Raw genomic sequence first — 22,795 nt, 5'->3', positions numbered from 1 at the left:
CCTGATGTGGTCATAGGAAAGCAAGTCCATGGGACGTATGAATAACTGAGGTGATGGATGCCAAAGAGATGTGTCAGGTCAGAAATATTCTTTGGGAGACCATGGTATGGGCATCTTTCTGGAATAGGGGAAGATGAGCAGAGACTGCAGAAATATTTCATCAGGACAGAGATACTAAATTTAAATCAAAGGACCCCCTCCTTTACTTCTTGTCACACAGTGATGCTGACCAGAGAGACCACGTATATATTAGGGGTCCTAGGGAAAAGCTTTTGGAAGATCAAAGCTTTCCTTTTCCAGTAAACCTTTCCCTAATTGCATCCTCCCCATTCCCAAGAATCCTGGGAGCCTGTTTCCCAGACAAGTGGATCTCTTCTACACATGGTGTTAAGGTGGCCCATTTTTTCTCTGATCAAGTATTTATATCCCCAAGCACATGTGGAAATGTCGGCTCACTCATAATATCACTTGCTCTCTCTCCTGCTGTTTGCAACCCAAATGAGGCGATAAATGACCTCAGTGCAAGGGGTCAGCACACTTTTTACATAAAGGACCAACTGGTAACTTTTATGGGACCCCGAGGTCTCTGGCAGAGATACACATCCGTCTTGGTCCAGTATGGATGAATAGCGTGGCTGTGTTACCATCAAGTTTTATTTACAAAGACGGATGATCAGTCCCAGTGGGTCTAGGGAACCAGAGTGTGCTGACTCATGTTCCAGGGTCAAGCCCCAAGCAGTCTTTGGTCTGTGATGCTGGATATACAATGAAAGTCATCCAAGGGAAAAACTGGCCTAAAGGAAGTTGAAAACCGAGTCAAGTTTACAAGCTTAAACCCATCCAGTTTCCACCTAGACAGATGCCAGCATAAGGGTTTTTGAAAACCTCCCTAAGAATGAACTCTTAAGTGAGCGGCTATCAGATAGAACTCAGTGGTAAGCATAACTGGAGATCAACCTAATTTATAAATCTTTTTTGAAGAAGGTTGACACACCAGAACGTCTAGAATATTGAAAATTCATTTGAACTCTCGGTTCAGCCACTCACTGCTGAATACACTGAAAGCTGTGATTGTCTAGAAAATATTGTTCAGAGAGATTAGAAAGAATCTCATTTTTTAAAATTAAAGGTTATAAGATTTTAATGTAAAAGAGATTTTTTTTATTATTATTCCCAGAATTCAGGTAAAGCTTTTTCTTATGACTGTAGACAAATATTCTAGTTGGTGGAAGTTGGGAGAAAAAAATACACATTGAAGGACTCAAGATGCATTTACCAAACTGTAAAGTCTGAACTGAAATACACACTTCAATGCATTCCAAGCTTCCTGCCTGTTACCTGGTGTATTGTGGACACTTAGCACAAATGCAAATCTGAGTGTGTTATCATGTCTGTCCTCATCGGCGCTAGATGTCTATTCTTGGTGGCTGTTACTCTTTTTATTCTATTTGAGATCTGATTACCTTTAGGATTAAATTTTGCAAGTGGGATCACATCTGTCTTTTCTATTGGCATAAAATGCCCCAGATGCTGATCTCAGACTTTTGTGTAATGATTAGAACAAAAGTAGACGGCAGAGGTTCAGGGAACCTTCCATTCCCTTGTCATCCATAGATTATGTACTTGAGATGACCGAATGCAAAGATGGTCTGTTTGCTTAAAAAACAAAACAAAACAAAAACAACCCTCTGTCTTCAGGTTTTTAGCCACAAGGGACCTCAGACCTGCGACTGCTGATCTGAATGGTACGCGGTTGTTGCCTCCAGTCGCCGTGGAGGGCGTTTCCTGGCTTGGAAAAGCCTCTGGGTGTGATACGTGTAGATTCTGGAAGCGTGATCCTACAGGATGTATATAATACTGACCCAGAGCAATTGGGTATCTTTTGGGGGTTTTCGTTTTCAGACCGCAGTGCGGTAAATGAAGCAGTCTTATCATCTCACTCTCGAACAACCCAATTCTCCTATACGGATATTGAGCAAGAGAGACGGGAGGGAGCCTGGGGTCTGGGCGCCAGCAGGGCCGCCGCGCAGGCTAGACCCATCCCTCCTGCCCCCACCTCTAAGTGAGTGAGCCACGCACAGCCTGCTTTTACGTCCCACGTGTGCAAACCTCAGCCTGAGGCTTGAGTGTCGTCTCAAATACAAGAAACCTTACTTGTTTCCTGTGGCGAATCTCCCCCTGCTTGTGAAGTAAGACAAAGTAGAACCTTGTTGAGGAAAAAAAAAATAAATGCCATTCAGGTCTACAAATACAACTAGACTTAGGACCGTGGGGCCACTGCTCGCCGCACGGCATCCGGGACTGTCGAAGCCCGTTGCGTCTCCATGCCGGGCTCCGTGGAGTCCACATCCGTCGGCCACTTGGTCTACCGGCTGTGAGATGCCCAGGCATTCTGAAACCCCTCCAATCACTCAAAGTAAACTACAGGTAACGACAGGATAAACAGGGTGTGCTTCTCCTTGCTGAGTGCATTGACTTAAGGCAAAGGCACAGTTTCCCCCTCTTTGAACAGAGACGGTGTAATCCCCTGTCCCAGCACAAGAGCTGGCCAGGGTGACCCTGGAGCGTGAGGATGAGCGCGGACGGATGAGAGGTAGCTGATGGCGGGAATTAGGGAGCTGCTTCCACATACAGGGAGCGGGTGCCGCTGGGCCCAGGGACACAGTGGTTCTCATGGAGACACTTGACTCAGTCTGTATGCACTTTCAGTGAGCATTTCTGGGGCCACGTGGTGCTTTCGATCTGTGACTGCTGGGTCACTAGTCTTACAGAAAATAGAATGGTAAATTTAGAACTATGACTGTCCGGACCCTGAAAAAATATATTTGAAGATGGAAGGCAGAGAGTTTGTGCATGCCTTTAAAAAGAAAAGGCATGTCTCTGAATGACCTACCGATCCAGAGGAACCTGTGCAAAGTAAGTAGGTTCCTGACGCTACTCTTGGAGTTCCACCTCCAAATAGCTTCTCTTGGGGCAGAGGTTCCACTCCGAAGGGTTTTGATTGACCAGATCATTTTGGGTAGGTGTCTGTCGGATCAAGTCAGAAGTGAGGATGTAACAGCCTTTTTTTTTTTTTCTTCCTTTAAACAGAGACATATCGCCCATTTATTCTTTGTCAGGGCTTTGAGTAGCTTCCAGCCGGCTGAGGAGCAGCTGTAATTCTATTTTGCGCTGATTTACAGCTCCTATTTTGACTGTGGGATAATATGTGAGTTTGAAGGAAGTAAGCTAGCAGGAATTGGGTGAGCAGTTCAAACTTGGCTAAAATCCATCGTCCTCATCATCCAACTACAGAAGCCCCAATACATCTGGCTGCAAAAGCAGAACAGCCATTCCGACTTCCTCTGGTGGCCTTCGCTGGCACTGCCCCTATCCCATCTTGAAGAGAGAGCAGGTGGCCAGCTGTATCAAAGCTAAAAATGGAAACTCAATGTCTGCTTTTACTACAAGGGTCTCAGCCCTCGGGCGTGACCTGCAAATTCCCGCCATCACTGCCTTGTAATGACACTGAAGGCCAAGACAGGCTGTTACTCCAACACGTAGGTAAATACTCAGTAAGTGTCCACACACTGTGACATTCTGAAGGGTCTGGGGAGTAGGGCTCGAATTCGTGTCGGATTTATCATGTAGGGGGTGGGGCTGGGATGGAAATGATGGTGGATATCACAGGGTCACCCATGGTTCCTTTTGTACTGAAACCTTTTTTATACAGAGGATATATATATTTATTTATATATATATTTATATATATTTATATCTACGCACACACACACGCACACGCACGCACACACGCACAAGGTCTTTGATAGGCTTTCTGTGTTCTAGTAAAAAGAGCTGGCAGCCAGTGTGTAAAGCCAAAAAAAGGCCCTGATGCTGCCGACAGCATCCGCTCTGCACCGTCCCTCAAAGGCAGACGCTTGTGTTGATCTGACAGGTGGAGCCCGTTCCCGCCTGGGACAGGAACAGCCTGCCGTTGGCGCAGACACAGATCTCGAAGACCTTCTGCCTCGTTCCCGCAGGCGTGTAGGAGCCATGAGGCAGTCTAGGTAGTCTGATTTTCGCAGCATCCAACTTAATCTAAAAAGAGTCAACAGGAAGGGAGAGTTAGAGGCTGTCATGTATCCTCGAGACATTCAGAAACGGTGGATGGATGTTCAGTCGAAATCAACTGGGAGCACCTACTATGTGTTTAGCATTGCAGGCACTGGAGGTCCGGAGAGGAACGGGAGAGGTAACGTCTCTCTACCCTCCCGGAAGCTTACGTTGTAGCAAGATGACGTTGCCCTGGTAACGTCATATATAGATTAGCATTTTGCAAACATTTTGCAAATGTATATGATAATGTAGATTGTGAACGGATTCCTAGAGTGAAATAAATTTGGAAATGCTAGGTGAACCTTTTTTTTCCCCACATATGTATCTTTCTAGTCTCTTTCAATCTACAGGATTTCCTGTACTTTTTTTTTCTCCTTTGCAATTGATTGGTTGAAGACACCGGATTATTGTTCTATTATTTCCCTTGCTCTGGATTTTCCTCTGTTCTCTATGTTTCCTGCAGGTTGGCAGTTGAATCTAGGCTTAATCAGATTCAGAACAATTTTCTTTATTGGGGGGCGTCTCAGACACTAAGCACATCTGTGTGTATGGAGGGGCTTCAAGAATACGCAGCACTTTCCAGCCTTAAATGGCTGCTAAGGTTATAACCGGTTCCTTCAGAGTCCTGACTCGGATTATAAACTGCATCTGTGGTGTAGGCACTCCTTCTAAATGTGTCTGGTTTGGCGTTTGCAGCTGTGTGCAGAGACAGTTCTGATCACTGAAAGCTCTATCAAATGACTCGCTCTTTTGAAACAAACATAGCAAATGCCAAACCCGTTGAAAGGCGGGCTTGGGGTACTGAAGCGGGTGGAGACGGACAGCCTCGAAGTAGATGTGAAAGGTGGAACTGGCTTTCAAAATGCTTTTGCCTCTTTTTAAAAAATTCTTCAATAGAAAAATTCACTTATGAACACAATGAAGGCATTTTTAAAAGTTTGCAGTTGAGGCCTATTTTCTTTTGGGGGTTTTACTTTGCTTGCAAAACACATTGATTCTTTTCACCAACGTGGGATCGTGTTGGGGTAAGAGACTGAATATTCACAGTCTTTCGTCCCTTAGCCTCTTGCTACCTGAACTTTAGCGAAGGGTTGGCTTGCTCTGATTTGGGATGGCTGTGAGATCTGACTTTCCCATGTTCCATTAAAGCAGAAGCATACAATGTGAACTTTAGGGAGGCAAGAGGTAAATTAAGATCCTCTTTTAAACAGATGTGTGAGGTATACCACGTAGTCCTACCAGCCACGTACAGCTGATTCTAAGGGGACGAGAGAGAGAGGAGTGGGAAAAAGCATCCACTTGCACAGCCGTCCTTGTAATTCTGTTCTTGCAATATATGCGATTATCTCTGTACTTTACAAATAATGAGTTGTAACTTTTATATGTTGTGGGTTTGGCCTGTAATCGTGCCGTTCAACGTGTCTGTCCCAGAAATAAAACCTTCGGATGGGCTCTTGTTGTTCCAGTGGGAGTGACACATTTTAGGCAACCTGGGCTTGCTGGAGCGGCGTCTCTCTGGACGCGGGCTCCTCTCGCTCCTACCTCTCCATCTTTGGACTCCAGTCTCAGCTCTGTTCTGCAGGTGGCTTCCATGTTGCCGGCTTCTGCATTGATTTCTACTCCTTTCGGGGCCTCCATCACCAGAGACCGGGTGGGAGACTCCAACCTGGAATAGACACAAGACTAAGATGAAAGATCTCTCTCTCTCTCTGTCTCTTTTTTTTTTTTAAAGAGGCAGTTGACGCGCTGAGCACTGAGCCAATATTTCAGTATTTGATCAGGAACTTTTTCTTGCTTTGCTTTACAAACCTGGCCAAGTGTGTGAGGGAGAAGACCACATACCTGGGCTTGATCTTCGGTGCTCATCACAACAGTGATAAGGACGGTGTTCTAGGGTCCTGGCTTCACTTTCTCTTACACCCCAGTCAAGTATTGCTTTATTGATACAAATAACTAAGTTCTTCCATAAGTTTTGTTTATTTTTAGGGAAAGGCAATCTCAGGGCTAAACTGAGCTTCCTGAAACTGGCAGGTACTCCTTCTACTTTGTCCTGTTTTCTCTCTTTCCTGGAAGCAGGACTGGATAGAAGTTAAGAAAACAGACATAGGACTTAGACATGCCTGACTCAGCCAGGGGGTTGCCACTCAGTGACCTTGGGCAAGTCCTCCTTGCCTCCTCTCCTTCCCAAAATGTGTCAGAGCCTCAGTGTCCTCATCTCTGAAGAGCTTCATGTGGTGCCTGACACTTCAGAAACGTGTAATATGTGTTAACCATTATTATGCCTATTACTGCTGTTTTTATGGCAGCAAGTTGGAAAGAAACCTCAGGTCTTACTCAAATATGCAGTTGTCCAGAGAAGATTCAGAACAGGCAAGGCATTGCCAGGCGCTGGAGAGAAGTGACTTAGCTACAAAGGGCTGCGCGAGGAGCAGCTGACTTTTTGTGCTGAACTACTGTGTCTCTTGATTGTAACAGTGGTGACGTGCCTCCATGTCTCGATGAAAACTCACATAATTGTAACCACCCCCCCCAACAGAATGAAATTTATTGTCTGTACATTAAGTAAATTGAGAGAAAGCGAATCAGCCACACCGGATGCTAAGTATTACGGCAAAAGAGGATAATGCCTCATAGAAAGATTTTTGCCTCCCTCATGTAATGTGAAAGATAGGAACTGAAACTCAACCGTCCTCTAAATAGTCCAGATTTTAATACTATCACCAAATAGACCCAAATGAAGATTCTCTTCTCTGTTACACAGAGAGCACCCTGACTTAGGAAGCACGGACCTCAATGATGGCCATCAAATCGCTCTGAATCAGAGCAATTTTCTGCATTTTATTTCCACATTCGTAACTTTCCGACACTTGGAAGGCATTAGTTATAAAGGAACATCACCCTCTCTGCCAATGACTGACGCCCTGTTCTGCTGCCACCACTCGGGGGCATCAGTGAGTGGCAGGATGGGCATGGGGACCAGTGGGACGCCACCCTTGAGCGATCATCCCCAGCCACGTTCCACTGGTGCCAAGATGGGGGCTCTTGGATCTTCCCAGGGCTGGGTCCCTGAGCTTTGCCTCCCGGCAGCGCCTTCTCCACTGACTTTTGTGTTTCTCCCCCAGTGACTCATTCAGAGTCAGAAAGAGAAACAGCAGGTCCCGAGTGCTCAGGAAAGGACTGGCTGGGGCTCCTCCTTAGCTCATTCCTTCCAGGCCGAGCTCACGCCTTGGTGTGTGGCGAAACCCCCCGACCCCTGCCCTCTCCTCCTCGCGAGGCCTGAGCCAAGGGGGTGATGAGCCGGGTGTGGTTCCACCCCGAATTCCGGCTGACTTCCTTTGCCCGTGGTCCTTCTCACTGTGACAAGGGAGGGGGTCTTGGTGCTAGGGTAGCTGGGAACAGTGACGTTGCAGGACAGCTCTGTGGAGGACCGTAATCCAACCCAGCTGTGCACTTCTTTTGCACCTGACACCTGCCCCCCGCTAGGTTTGGAAACAGGAAAGTGGTTTTCTATCATTTTCTTTATTTCTCTCCTTCAAGGTCTGAATGACTCCCACACCTTATCCTACTGACATGTTAACATCCTCTGTCTTCACTAATATTGAGACCTTCCCCCTTAGGGCATAAGCTTCCCTTCTGATAGTCCTGGCAGCCCGGCTCCAAAGTGCTTCATCCTCTTCCCAGTGGCCCTGCGTCTCCCACCCTCCCCGGGGGCGGGGTCCTCATGCCCCCTTCCCTATTCCCCCCTTTCCCGTGTCCCTCCCTCCCTCGCTGCATCAGTTAAGTCAGCTTTTAAGGCACAGCTTCTCTCTACTCAGTATACTAGTTCATCCCTAACCTCGACTGCCGTAACCTCCCAAGTCTTGCCTCTAATTCATCCTTTCTTCCCCAGGGTACTTCACACACAAATGTATCTTCCCAAAGGCAGGTTTGAATATGTCCCTTCTGTGATCAAAACCTTCACAAGTTCCTCATGAAAGAGCTGAGCTCTGGAACGGGTTCACCCATCTAGAACCTGCTCTGACCTGTTCTGTTGGTCTTACTTTCCTTGCCACAAACACCAGCTGCTTTACTGAATCCTTACTAGGTGGTGGGCACAGCAGGAAGTGCTTTAGATGTGTTATCTCATTCAATCTCGACAGAAAAAAATCGATGCCTTTACTCAGGATTACCAGAGGGGAACGGGGTCGAGAGGGGTTAACTGGGAGTTAGAGATGTGCAGATACAAACTACTACATATAAAATAGATAAACAGCAAGGTCCAACTGTATAGCACAGGGGATTATATTTAATAATCATAATAGCCTATAATGGAAAAGAATATATATATATGTTATACACACACACACACACACACTGAATCACTATGCTGAACACCAGAAAGTAACACAACGTTGTGAACTCAGGTACCTCAGTCAAAACGGAACAGAGCCAAACCCTGTGCCTTGGGTCCTCTTTTAGTCCCGATTACACAAGTGAGGAGACTTGGGTAAAGGACTTGCTCCGGGCGGTGTATCGTGTGCAAGGGCAGGGCCAAGCGTCAGACCCAAGCTCGCTGTCCAGTATTCCACGCCACTTCCCGGAAAACTGGACTTCTCTGTCCATCGTATCTTCATGCTGCTCTTTGTAATGAAATGCCACCTCTTTCTTCGTGGAATTGCAGTTGGATCTCCCAAACCTGCACCACACAGGGCTCAGGGAGACATAGCCCCCCCTCTGTAACAGCCCTCGTAACTTACTGCAACTGTCGCCTTCAGAGACGTCGAATCCAGGAGACAGTGAACGTGCTCCTATTCCGTGGGTAGCATGCAAAGTGAATGACTGATACGAGAAGATAGTTGAGGGGGAAAAACTTGAAATCGAAAAAAACATACAGAGCTTGGAGAATGGTGTGAGATGGAGCGCGGGCAGGTCAGGCAGGCATGTGAATCCGTGCAACTCTCGCCGCCGCCACCGGGCTTTGAGGGCAGCAGGAGGGCGCCAGGGCCAGAGACGTGGACTCGGGAGTGACCGCTGCTTTTCCCTCCTCACAGCCTTGGATGTACCTTGGAAGGGTGCCAAGAAAGGCGGCTGCTCTGAAACTGGCTCCTAATGGGGAAGGCTCTGACGGGTCCCTGGCCGCAGACACAGAACGGTAACTGGCTTTGTATTTTATACCCCATCCCAGCGGCCTCTGTTGTTCAGGCAAATTGAAGTTTGTTCACATGCTAATCTTTTCGCTGTGAGAACAGCTCCCACGAGAGCCCCGTGAAGCCTGCAGGGAGCAGACGAAGCAGTCTGGCAGTGACGTCAGTCAGTTTCTGACCTTAGATGCAGCACCACGACACCACTGCTTAGATGGTGTTGTGCAAGGAAGATGGAAGGAGGCTTCCTCCTGACTGGGGGAGAGGGGTGGCCATGGAGGGTCCCTTTGGCTTTTGAAATGAACATGGCTTCCGTTAGGAGGAAGTGTAACCCCCATCTCGGAGGACGGAGGAGCCCGGGAGTGGAAGAATGTCTAGGACAGGAGGTCCCCACCTGGGTCATGCCCTCCAGAACCATGGTTCTCAAACGTGATCGTCAGAATCCCCTGGAGGGCTTGTTAAAACAGATTGCCTGGCTCCACCCCCAGAGTCTGATACAGCGGGTTTAGGGTGGTGCCTGAACTCCTGCACTTGTGACAAGTTACAAGTGATGCTGAAGCTGCTGGTTTGGGGACCACACCTTGAGAACCATTGTTCTAAACGCCCTCTTCTCAGGTGCCCACAAAAACTAGGTGATGTCAGTGAGTGACCATAAGACAACTATAAGGAAATTATGAGTCTCTGCACATTCATATACGGCAGGTGGTGGAGATGCTCTGGACAGGAGACAGCTGCTTTTCTCACCTGGCTGATAGTTTTGGAATTGAGGCAAAAGATTTCTCCAAGTATAAATATGGTAAAAAGAGCAGCCATGTAGCGGATCTTTGCATTGCATATACTCACTGTCCTTTTTAAGAGGAAAACAATTCTTAGCTTTGTAATTTCCTGAGCCCTGTTTCTTAATCCTACCCATTTCCTTCTCTGAAGAGTAATGACCTAATAGGGTTTTTGTTAACTGCTTTCTTGTGTTTCTTTACTATTATATTATTACATGTTTGCATCTTAAACCAAACATTGTTTACTATCACGTGTTTTTGAAATTTATGCACAGAATAATTCTATGTATGTATTCTTTAGTGATTTATTCATTTTTTTGCCTCAAGATTTTGTTCCTGAGGTGTATCCATTGCTGTAGCATGGCTGTAATTTATTGTTTCCCTGGTGTGATGATACATGGTGAGTTATTTGGCCATCCTTTGGTGGGACATCTGGACTGGTTGCAAGTTTCTGTTTGTGCAGTCATCTCTGCACAGGCTTGCGTGCGGATCCGGTGTACTTGTGTAAATTTCCTTTAGGACAAATACGGGAAGAGGGAGTTGCTAGCTCCCAGGGTATGCATGGCTAGAGCTCTGACTTTCCCACCAGTTCTGTGTCTGCGACTGTCTTGCTAGCATTTGATAGTGTTTATTAGAAAGTGACTGTGAAATGGGATGCTGCTGTCTTCTAAATTTGCATTTCCCAGATTAGTAATGGAGTTAAGCTTATCTTTCCATTTGTTTCGAAGCCATTTGGATTCATCTTCAGTGAAATGTCTGTTGTCTCTTTTAATTGTTTCTGTGTTTGTGATGTCGTCTGACTGAGCTGCAGTGATGCTTTATATATTCTGAAGAAGAATCGCTTAGCAGGTCTGTGTATTGCAAATTTCTTTTTTGAGGCTGTAGTTTATCTTTTCCCTCTCTGATTAGCATCTCTGGATGAACAAAGTTTTGCATATTAAAATCAACACATTTGTTATCTTTCCCTCTGGGGTCTGTGCATTCTGTGTCTTATTAGAGCAGTCCGTCCCTACACTGAGGTCCTAAATTTCTTCTGTAGTTTTTCCCAAACTTTTAGGTTTTGCCTTTTCATTGTCTCTTATTCATCAGGTATTCATTTTTGTGTATGATCTGAGGCTGGGGTCAAAACAGATGCAGACCAAGGATGTCAGCCTGGTACACTGAAAAGCCCCTACATAGCTCTGCTATAAATGCTGTTGCCTCACACATCTGGATCTCTGTCAGGGCCCCCCGTCTGTTCTGTTGCTCTACTCAATCTATCCCTTTGACAGTAATTAAGTAAATATTTAGCTTATTATGACTTTAAGATTCTCTACATTTCATAAGGCAAGTCCTCTTACCTTCTTATAAATGTCCCAGCCATTCCTGGTCTTCCAAGTACATTTCAGCATCGACTGAAGTTTCAACTGAGGGAAGCCCTTTGGAATTTTGATTGGATTTATGTTAACACCATGATCACTGCATCTGTCTCTATGTGGGTTCAGCATAATGTCTTGTGGCTATGGAAAATGGTATTTCAGCAAAAAAAAGAAAAGCATTTCTCTTACACTTACTCCTTTTTCCTATTGCTGTCCAGGTGTTTTTTTGTTTTTTTTTTTCTTTCTTTTTGGTAAGTTGATCTTACAGTTAACATCTAGGTAGATTATCTTACTTTTCATACTTTGTACACTGGTTATTTTAGGGGTTTTTTTGTAGGCACTAATTAATTTATGATAGTTTTGTATCTTCTTATTTCTTATATCTGTTATTTCCTTTTCAATACTGTACTGTCTAGGACTGTCCAACACAGTAGGGAAATGGCAATCTTTCTCCCAACTCTAAAGGGAAAACTTTCAAAAACTTACCATTAAGTAAGATTTTTTTTGTGCTAGGTTTTTTTTTTAATCCTAAAAATAGTTTTTTATCAAGATAAGAGTGTTTCCACCTATTTCTGTTTTGCTATGAGTTTCTATCAGTCAGTCATGGGAATTAATATTATTAAGTACTACTTAATTCTTCATATATTGAGGTAATACATTTCCCCCTAGTCTAGTAATGTGGTGAATTATATCAATTTTCTAATAATAATCCACTGCTAAGTTTTTGGTTGTTAATCTGATATTGTCATTACGTATCACCTTTTCTATCAGTTTTTGAAAGTAGGTCTTAATTTTGTTTAGGATTTTGCACGTGTGTTCATAAGTGAGTTTATCTTGTAATTTTTCTTTCTTATAATATCTTTGAGAGGTTCTACCACTTTTATATTGACATTTTCTAAGATTAGAGTTATTTACCCCTCGCATATTTAACTTACTAATAAACCTCCTGGGCACGGAAAACATCTTATTTCCACTTTAAAAAGTGATTGTAGGGATTATACAGGTTTTACGTTTCTTCTCGGGTCGATTTCAGAAAGTTGTCTGATTTCTTGGTGTTTTTTCCATTTCATACAAAGGTTTAAATTTCTTGGCAAAGTTAAAAAATGCCCCCAACACTTGTCATTATGTCTGTTTTGTTGCTGTTTTAAATATTTTTTATTCTTGTCTTATTTTCCTTTTGAGCAGTACTGTCAATTATTGGTCTTTTCAAAGAGCTGACTTCTCATTTTGTCAATTCAATTTTATGTTTCTTGTTCTTGAATCTTCCTTGTTTTTTTGTTCTAGATGGATTAGGGTAATTCTGTAGTTCTGCAGTTCTAAAATGTGTTGCCATCTTAGTTAATCAAAATATTCTGCCTTCTTGTTGCCTTTTCTAATTTTTCATGTATTTATTTAAGGATGTGCATGTTTCTCTGGCAGGATCCCAAAGAAGTATTCGTAATATAGGTGTAAATATTTTATCATTTTAGTATAATTTCTCCTGTGGTGAGTGAGGCTTGAAGGATTGTCCTAAATTTCTAAATAGGTGAGAGTTGCTATGTTATATTTCTAGTGTGTATTTTCTGTACTGGTTCTGAACTGATAATCTTATAGTCAGAAAATACTTCCTTTAAAAATGAATTACTTAAAAATTGACACTAAGTTTTTGGCCCAATAGGTGTCAATTTTTATAAATCTTCATGCCTGTCTAAGAAGAATGTGTGTGCTGCAGTTGTTGGTGCTATGTTCTGTATTATGTCTATTAAGTCAAGATATTTTTCCTTAAACACCTGTCATCCATTCTGTATGGTTATGTTTCAGATGCATCTCTCATGTAACTGGATCATTTTTGATTTCAGGTGACCTTTTATTGGGGAAAAATTTACATACAGTGAAACATACAGGTCTTTTAATTTCATGGACAAAACCCATCATATGTATGTAAGGTGAACAACACGATGTTGCGATCTATGTCTACATCGAGAAATGGGTCCCCCAGTTGAGGTGATTAACCTCTCCATCACCTCAGATGATTGACCTCTTTCTCCCATGTGGTAAGAACATTTAAGGTCTACTCTTTCAGCAAATTTTAAGTATATAATACATGATCATTAACTGCAGTCACCACGCTGTATATTTGATCGCTAGAACTCATTCATCTTATAACTGAAAGTCTATACCCTTTATCCAGTCTCCTGTTAGTAGCTATTTGGTTGTTGCAAGATGGGGGCTTATTTTTCACAAGTCTTTTTGGAGGATACAGTGTTCATCTCTCTAAAAATAAGTAGGTAGAGTAGGATTACTATGTTGTAGTATAAGTGTGTCTTTACTGAGTGTAGTAAGGCAGCATGTAAAATAGTCCCCAGGGATCCTTGTCTCTTGGCTATTCATGCCCTTGGTTGATTCCCTGTCCTCGATGTGGGCTGGACAGAGCGACTTCTTTCTACACAAGTTCAAGAGTAATAGTGTCACTTAGGAGATGAGGTTCTAAAAAGACCATGGTTTTCATCTTGGGTTCCTTCTCTCATTCCCTCCCTCAAAGGGGTGCCAGCTGCCACGCTGAGAGCTGCCCTGTGAAGATACCTGAGAAACTGAGGGAGCCCATTAGCCCCTGAGGAACTAAGCCTCTAGATCCAGTAAATCCAGTAGTCTCCAGGAACCGAGTCCTGCCAGTAAGCACGGGAGTACATGTAGAGATGGGTCTTCCCCAGTGTAGGCATTCGAAGAGATCATAGCCCTGGATAACGTCCTCACTGAGTGATCTTAAGTCAGAGGCATCATTAATTCACAAGCCGATTTCTGACCCTCAGAAACTGTGAGATAGTAAATGTCAGTGGTTTTAAGCAGCTAAGTTTATAGGGCAATATGTTACACAGCAGAGTAATACAGTAAAAAAAAAAAAAAAAAAAAAAAGCCAAACTGTTTTCGAAGTTAGTTGTGCAATCTTACATTCCTATCACCAATATTGAAGTAATTAAAGCAATTTCAATGGCTATAAAATGCATCTTCATTATGAATTTTATTTCCCTGATGACTAATGATGTTGAGCAGTTTTTTACATGCTTACTGGCTATTCAAAGATGTTCTTTTGGGAAGGACCAGTGTAAATCTTTAGCTCAACTTTTTGTTCTTTTCACAATTCGGTTATTTGCATTTTTGTTACTGATTTGCTATATATTCTGGATAAAAGTTATTTTTTGCAGTTATATATCTGAATATTCAGAATTTTCAGAAAATTGAGATGATATATAGATAGAGCTGTGCATCTATATGTACAGTATTTTCTCCCAATCTATGGCTTTATCATTTTTAAACAATGTCTACTGGTCAGTATCAGTTTATCATATATTTACTGTTCATTACTTTTTGTATCTTCTCTAATAAACCGTCACCCACCCCAAGATCACAAAGGTAGTCGCCCATGTAATTTTCTAGCTTTTTTTTAAAACCAGTTGTCGCCTTCCATCTATATACATATTTTATAGTTTTAGCTTTATGTAATAAATATGTATATATTTCTTATTTAGTTTATATATATTTATATAGCTTTTAAAAGTTGTTTTAGCTTTATATTTAGATTTATGAGCCATCTTGAATTAGTTGTTAAGAGTAGAATTGAGGTTCACTTTTTTCTCAGTAGGGGTATCTAGTTGTTCCAGCAGCGTTTATTTAAAAAAAAAAAAAAATCCTTTCCCTGTTGAATAGCACTGGTGTTTTTGTTGAAGATCAATTAACCATATACGGGTAGATCTATTTCTAAAGTCTCTGCTTTGCTGTAATCATTTACCCGCCTAGCCTTTTGCAAAAGGAAAATAGACTGGTTTTGCTGTTGTAGGTCCTTTCCTTTTCCATATATGTCCTAAAAGCCTGTAGAGAATTTGATTGGGACTGTGTTGAATCCATAGTTCAGTTTTGGGGAGAGTTAATCTCCTAACAATCTTGTGTCTTTAATAGACTGTCTTTTTAAATGCAGCAGTCTATGTGTACTATTCTTGATTTATGAGTACTGTTAGGTATTTTGGTCCTGTGATGCGTAATCCAGCAGGAGTACTGTTTATTGTTTATTTACACAGATCTATGTAGTTTCCACTTGCCTCACTTATTCCTTCTCTAACTTTCAATCTTCCTATTTTCCGAAAATCTTTGGTTGATAGGTTCTTTTAGTGAGGGTTTGCTGGGGCTGAATCCTCAGTTTAGTGTTTCTGGAATAAATTGTTAATTTACTCTTTTTTTCTTTCTTTCTTTTTTTTGTAAAAGGGGTTTTCTCTGGCTACACAGCACACGCTGACAGTTGTTTTCTCTCAGGGGTGGAAGGTATTACTCCTTTGTATTTTGCTTCTCACTAATGTTAAGAAGTAAGTCAGCCATCCACCTAACTTCACTTCTAGACCTTCTGTTGGGTTCTCGTCTCGCCTGCTGCTGCTCAGCCTTGATGTTCTGCAGGGTCATTCTGACACGCCTAGGTGTGGATTTCATGTTACTGACTCTGCCTGAATTTTTGACTCTCTACATGTGTAGTTTTGTGTCTTTCATCACTTCTGGACAACACTCAGCTGACAGGACTTTGAAAATAGTTTTTTCTCTCTGTCACCCTAGACTTCCTGTTACTCTGCCTCCCTCCCTCCTGGATGATCCTTTAGATGCGATCTCATGTTCCTGTAATTTCCTTTTTACTTATTTCTCATCACACCTGTTGGAGGTTTGCTTACTGAGATTATATTTTCATTGCTAGAAATTCCTTTTTGTGTATTTTCTAATTTGTGAGCCGCTTTTACATTCTTTTGCTTTGTACTCTTAATTCCCTTTTGTTTCATGACATTCCTTCTCTGCTGATGCCCGTATTTGTGCCTGTAAACTGGCCGCCTTGTTTGAGTATGTTTCATACTTGAATGTGTGGGTTCATATTTCTTGGGTCTTTATTTGCTGAAGTGGAGACTTACTTTTGTCTCTTGAGAGGATGTGCATCTGTTTCCATCAGTCACTGGTGCCACCGTCAGTTGGGACCCACTGTGAACTCCTTTGCCTGAGGTTGCAGGACAGGCTATTTCCCTTGCAAGCCTCTGGGTGGAAAGGTCAGAGGTGGGGAAGACCAGGTAGGCTCAATTCTATCTCATCCTTACACTGGGGTTCCACTTACACCTGGGGATCTCTCAAGAGACTACCTGCTTTGAGTGGGCCCTGTGATTTGCTTTCTTCCCATACCCAGTAGTCCATAAAACTGAAACCAGATTTCCTCTAGTTTAGCACATTTGTAAAGTTACAGCTGGCTTCAGTGCTCAGATCCTGTCTCTGGGTTCTTACGCTGTTTTTGTTTTTAGACTCTGGCCAATCATAACTAATTTTCAATTCATCAATGCATTTAAAATATTTAAAAAATATTCTTTACCAGCAGAGTTTGCAACAACTTATACTTGGTTGGTATAAGACTGTTGGACATTGTGATAGATTTGGAAATTAAATAGTGAAATCATCTCATCTTTAAAGGCGGCAAGATTTATTGGCAGTTTATTATTCTTTATGTATTATTATTTTAAACTCCAGGTAGGCCAACTTTCTGATTTCCAGATCTGGGCTAAGGGTTTTCAATCAGAGTTCAGTCAGAGAAAGCTTCTATCAGTAAGATACAGACAGGTTCATTACAGCAAGTGAAACTCATGCAGTTGCAGAAACTGGGCATATGGCCTGTGTAAGGCTGCTGCCTTTGTGTTGGATGCTGGAGTCTGAAGTCAGCAGAACAGGCTGAAGGGAAGATGGATGTGAGTGGAGGAGAGGGAGGATGAGCCACAGCCTACCAGGATGAACTGATACCCCTGACCATCTCTCACCACCTCTAAGTCCCAAGGACTGGCCCAAGTGAACACGGGGAGCCACCGGGTGACCTTCAGCAGCCTGGGCTCTGCACTGACCTCCCGGTGCAAATGGAGTATCACTCCTGGTGTTGCCGTAACTCGGAGTGGGGGCACTTCCGGGAAACACATTTCTTTCTAAGCTTAGCTAAGTCAATACCTAACACATCCACTGCATAGCGTCCTATTTTAAATGGCTGCTGTGGCATGAATACACTGTATTTGATGGAACCAACTTTACCTTCCAATACAGGCTGGTTGAAATCAACCAAGCACCTGCAAAAAGTGAGGGGAGGAGCAATGTGGGCTTTTCTAAACAATTTTTTATTGAGTTATAGTTATTTTACAATGTTATGTCAAATTCCAGTGTAGAGCACAATTTTTCAGTTATACTGAACATACATATATTCATTGTCATTCTTTTTCTCTGTGAGCTACAAGAGCTTGTATATATTTCCCTGTGCTGTACAGTATAATCTTGTTTATCTATTCTGCATATGCCTGTCAGTATCGACAAATTTCGAACTCCCAGCCTATCCCTTCCCACCCCTCCCCCTTGGCAACCACAAGTTTGTATTCTATGTCTATGAGTCTGTTTCCGTTTTGTATTTATGTTTTGTTTGTTTGTTTCTTTTAGATTCCACATATGAGTGATCTCATATGGTATTTTTCTTTCTCTCTCTGGCTTACTTCACTTAGAATGACATTCTCCAAGAGCATCCATGTTGCTGCAAATGGCATTATGTTGTCGGTTTTTATGGCTGAGTAGCATTCCATGGTATAAATATACCACCTCTTCTTTATCATGTCTTGGCTATTGTAAATAGTGCTGCTATGAACATTGGGGTGCAGGTGTCATTTTGAAGTAGGGTTCCTTCTGGATATATGCCCAGTAGCAGGATTCCTGGGTCCTATGGTAAGTCTATTCCTAGTCTTTTGAGGAATCTCCATCCTGTTTTCCACAGTGGCTGCACCAAACTGCATTCCCACCAGCAGTGTAGGAGGGTTCCCTTTTCTCCACAGCCTCTCCAGCATTTGTCATTTGTGGACTTTTGAATCATGGCCATTCTGACTGGTGTGAGGTGATACCTCATTGTAGTTTTGATTTGCATTTCTCTGATAGTGATATTGAGCATTTTTGCATGTGCTCTAGGATCTACGTTTAAGTCAGGCTAGGGTTACTTTGAAATTCAAGACCCTCATGTCTGCATGAGGTCTTTAAATTGTGTGAATGAACCTGCTGGTTCTGAGAGCTCTATCTTCACATGCTTCACATGCAAGCTGCGTTGACCCCCCCCCCCCCCCCAACGCCAAGCAGAATATTCTAGGGTTCTGCTGTAAAGATTTAAGAAGTGGATTGTATATTTTTATTTAAAGGCCATTTCTCTGTGAAAAGCAGTGATAATCTGTTGTCTTGAGCAAAACCAGTTTGCTTTTATGCAAGGCAGACCATCACAAAGCATTCTTTTAATCAACCTTTCTTTCCTACTGTAGGTATTGTTTACTCGTGTAATAGTTATTTAATGCTAAGGGAACACAGGTGGTGTATATTCCAGTACAGTCAAGGTGGCTTATGTGTGATCAAAGTCTTAAAACAACTGCTACCAGGAAATTATTTAGCACCTCAGAAAAATTTGTTTCTTGTTTGCATGACGACTGACTTCTCTCCCATTTCTGTATTTTTCATGGAAACAGCGGTTAGTTACCCACGTTTCTCATTTTCATTTCCTTCATCGTAAGAGTCTATACTAATCACTTCCAAACCCAGACAAGGTTTTAGGTTATATTTTGCTCCCACCCTCTGAGAGTGCAGACGATGGCTTTTGTTACTTTGGGGAGTGACATTCAAAACAATCTAGGATCTAAATTCTAAACGGTGGGAAGGCTTGTGAAGTTCGTGGTGCTTTGGTCAATTAAAGCAGCTGCTTTTAGGCAGCTCCTGGATTGGCTGGGGTCAGGAGCTAGGAAATTTCACCTTGGTCAGAAGCACATGGGAAGCTTTCAAAGCTTCACTCACTTTCCAACCAAACTAAATCGGAATGCTGAGGCGTATTTGTGGCAGTGGTGGAAAACCAGTGACTTATGCAGACGGACCACCTTTAATATGGAAACCTACCATCCCACTGAGGGGGACAGAATGGTTATGATGCTGCTTCTGAGGGAAAAGTAACTGTAATTGTGACCAGAACAACTAGGCTGATAATTCAGGGGTCCACTGTACTCCCTGGGCCATGTGCATTTTTATGTTCTTGATATTATATATATATAAAACTTGGCCAAATCAGTGGGATTCTTTACTCAAAGAGCATGTATATGTATCAAACTATTTCTTCATTGATCTCACTGAATCTTCAAGGGTTCAAAGTTGAATTCTTATTTTGAGAAAAGCACTTTAATAACTGTTCCCATACTTCAGCTGGGCTGTTTGATAAACTAACGAACCAACAGCCATTGAGACAAGCCCAATTGGTATCAGTGTAATGGAGACAGTGTGGAGAAAAGGGAACCCTCCTACACTACTGGTGGGACTGCAGTTTGGTGCAGCCACTGTGGAGGACAGTATGGAGAGTCCTCAAAAAAATAAATAAAAATAGACTTACCATATGATCCAACAATCCCACTCCTGAGCAATATATCCAGAGGGAACTCTTAATTCAAAAACATACATGCACCCCAATGTTCACAGCAGCACTGTGTACACTAGCCAAGGCAGAAGCAACGTAAGTGTCTATCTATTAACACATGACTGGATAAAGACACTGTGGTATATTTATACAATGGAATACTACTTAGCCATAAAAACAATAAAACAGTGCCATTTGCAGCAACATCGATGGACCTGGAGATTCTTAGTGAAGGAAGCTAGAAAGAGAAGTGATACAATATGGTCTTTTTCTAAAATGAACTTACTTACAAAGCTGACTTGCAGACATAGGAAACAAACTTATGGTTACCAGCAGGGTAAGGGCTAAATAGAGAGTTCGAAATTTGCAGATACTAACTACTATATGTAAAACAGATAAACAATAAGCTTATACTGTAGAGCACAGGGAATTACTCATTAAATATCTTGTAGTAACCTATACCGGAAAAGAATATGAAAACGGATATACATGTTTGTTCATGTGTGTCTACACTATGATGCTGTACGCCAGAAATTGACACAACATTGAAAACTGACTACAATAAAAAAACTTATGGAATACCTTATTTCTGTTAAAAGACATTTTGGATAATGTAAATGTATCCACTCAAAATGAAAGTAAATGCTTTTCTCTACTTGGTAATACCTGAAAATTTCTGGTTTTGGTCCAACCATACTATAAATAATTTAGTTGATACCATTCCTATATACTTGACAATTTTTCACAACCCGCTTTAAGATCCTCTTAGTTAAAATGATACCATAGAAAGCTGGAAATATTTTTTTCTTAGCTTTGTTTTCTACTGCAGTGTAGTTGATTTACAATGTTAGTTTCACGGGTACAGCAAAGTGATTCAGTTATACATATACATTTTTGTTAGATTACTCCCCCTTTCGTTATTACAAGAGACTGAACATAGTTCCCTGTGCTGTATACAGTAGGTCCTTGCTGTTTATTGGAAATAGGTTTGAAAGCAATATAGAGAGAAAGGCTGATGGTTCTGTCTGAGGCTCAGTACTGTTAGCTGGAGGATTACTTGTAAGCCAGTGGCTGAACAAACCAGAAAGCATGTTTAGACAGTGATTTGTAGATGTTTAATAAGAACGATCACTACATATTGATGTTTTTGGATTTTCATGTGATCCAGGGAATCCTCAAGACTCCCTATACAGTATGTGGTCAAATTCTTATTAAACAGATGAGGGTTCAGTAAGACTGAGTGATTTGCCCAAGGCTACCCAGGCACTGACTCGTGGAGGTGGGACTCAGGCCACCAGGACCATCTGGCTTCAAAGTAGCTATCTGAAAACCTTCCAATGAATTATCAATTATCATAGAGGATTAATGCATCCCCTGTGGGGCACAGAACCCACTAAAAGGCTGACGTTTCTTCGAAGTCTACTGTATTTATCTTTAAAAGTAATATGATTTAGTGTGCTTTGCAGCATAAACTAGCCCTATTTAATGGAAAGCCAGTGGTCTACTTTATAATTAGTTACATTCCTTGATTTCTACTTTAAAATCCCTTAGGTAAAACATGCTCCAGGAAGCTTTCTGTATCCTCATTCCTGAAGCTTGGCATTGGAAGAAAGCGGAGTAAGTAAACACAGAACCCAGGGCCTGCCATCCCACTTGGTAGCTGTGTGCTTTGGGAATAGAGCTTACCTTCTCTGAGCTCAGCTTACTCTTCTGTAAAATAAAGGTAATGACGATTCTATAGTCACTTCCTAGAGCTATGTTTAAAATAGTGCTTACCCCAGGCGTGCACTACCTTTTCACTGTGCAGTGGTGACCCAGGAGGCAGAGAGAGCTCTCACACAGGGAAAGAAGACTGTGCCATTCACTTTTCTTCTACCATTCTTTTCCTCTTTCACTTGGTTCCCTGTTAAAAGTATGATTTCATCTCAATCTGCAGATGGCTTTGGGGGATTTTTTTTTTTGCTCTTCCACCAACTGGGGTGGAATGGTTTCACTCTGCATAGACAGAGATGGCCATCGTCATAATGATGGTACTAATTATTCATTATTCCTTGAGTGCTTCTTGTAGTCCGAGATTCTGTTTTAAGCCTTTATGTGTATTACACCATTTAATGCTGCTACAATCCTAAGACATGTCTATTATCTTGTCCGTTTAGCCAGTGTGACAGACCTCACAGCCCAGTCTTGCTGCCTCTTAGTGCTCTGCTCCAACCCACTATTAGAAACATGTCTGGTCAGACATGTTGGGGACTGTCATTTGAGGGATGTAGAGTGACCCAGGGTCTTCCCTGTTGTAAGGCAAATCGTGAGAACAGGAAAGACATGTGGCCATACAGAGAAACTCTCGTTTTCACAGGAAAGGCGACAGTATGCTAACGAGCATCTCCGAAAAAATCCAAGATTGATTTACAGTGTATACCATATTTTGATGTAAAGGAAATTCTTTCCATGGTGCCCACAGCTCTGCTAACAATCGTGTTTATCACGATTATTTATTATGAGGCATTAAAATAAATCTCTCAATTACTTTCTAATGAAATGTACCAATTACCTTTTGAATGGTGACATATGGCTGCAGTCTATGCCACTGGGGATGAATCTTCCTTATACGAGGTTTCAAGGGCTCCCTACTGAACCACATTAATTACTGATGTAAACAAATACAGAGGATTATCCCACAGTTATCGATAAATCCTGAACTTCATTGCAAGAGAGTTCCCTGGGTTAGACAACGTTAATCATCAGGTAATTTCCAACAGTTATGGTGCAAACCTGTTATAAAAGAGATGTTTCTGCCACCCAGCTGCTTTTAGAGCACGTCTATTACTGTGGTTGGATCCGGGGTAATCGGGGAAGAGGGCGCATAGCCGTTGTGCACAGTGAAGCTGACGAAATAATGCTCTTAAGCAACGGGTGGGCTACCTATTGGCTAAGAAGTGAGTAACAATCACTATTTAAAAGTACCTTGTCTAGGGGCTGTTGAAGATGAATGAAGCC

At 42.3% G+C, this 22,795-nt stretch overlaps 1 protein-coding gene across 4 annotated transcripts in view; it reads right to left on the bottom strand.

Annotated features, from left to right (window-relative positions):
* Positions 1–1,123: 1,123 nt before the first annotated feature.
* Positions 1,124–22,795, bottom strand: part of SGCD (sarcoglycan delta) — a 543,119-nt gene continuing 521,447 nt past the window's right edge. For all 4 annotated transcript variants that reach the window (XM_010970037.3, XM_045506731.2, XM_010970036.3 and 1 more), the window contains 2 exons: positions 5,638–5,761; positions 1,124–4,077 (listed from right to left, as the gene is read on the bottom strand). In XM_010970037.3, coding sequence (XP_010968339.1) covers positions 3,904–4,077; positions 5,638–5,761 — 298 coding nt within the window. In that variant the 3' untranslated portion in view covers positions 1,124–3,903. The remainder of the gene's footprint in view (positions 4,078–5,637; positions 5,762–22,795) is intronic.

The sequence above is a fragment of the Camelus bactrianus genome, chromosome 3 (genome assembly GCF_048773025.1).
Source record: "Camelus bactrianus isolate YW-2024 breed Bactrian camel chromosome 3, ASM4877302v1, whole genome shotgun sequence".
NCBI lineage: Eukaryota > Metazoa > Chordata > Mammalia > Artiodactyla > Camelidae > Camelus > Camelus bactrianus.
This window is presented reverse-complemented; position numbering and strand designations above follow the sequence as displayed.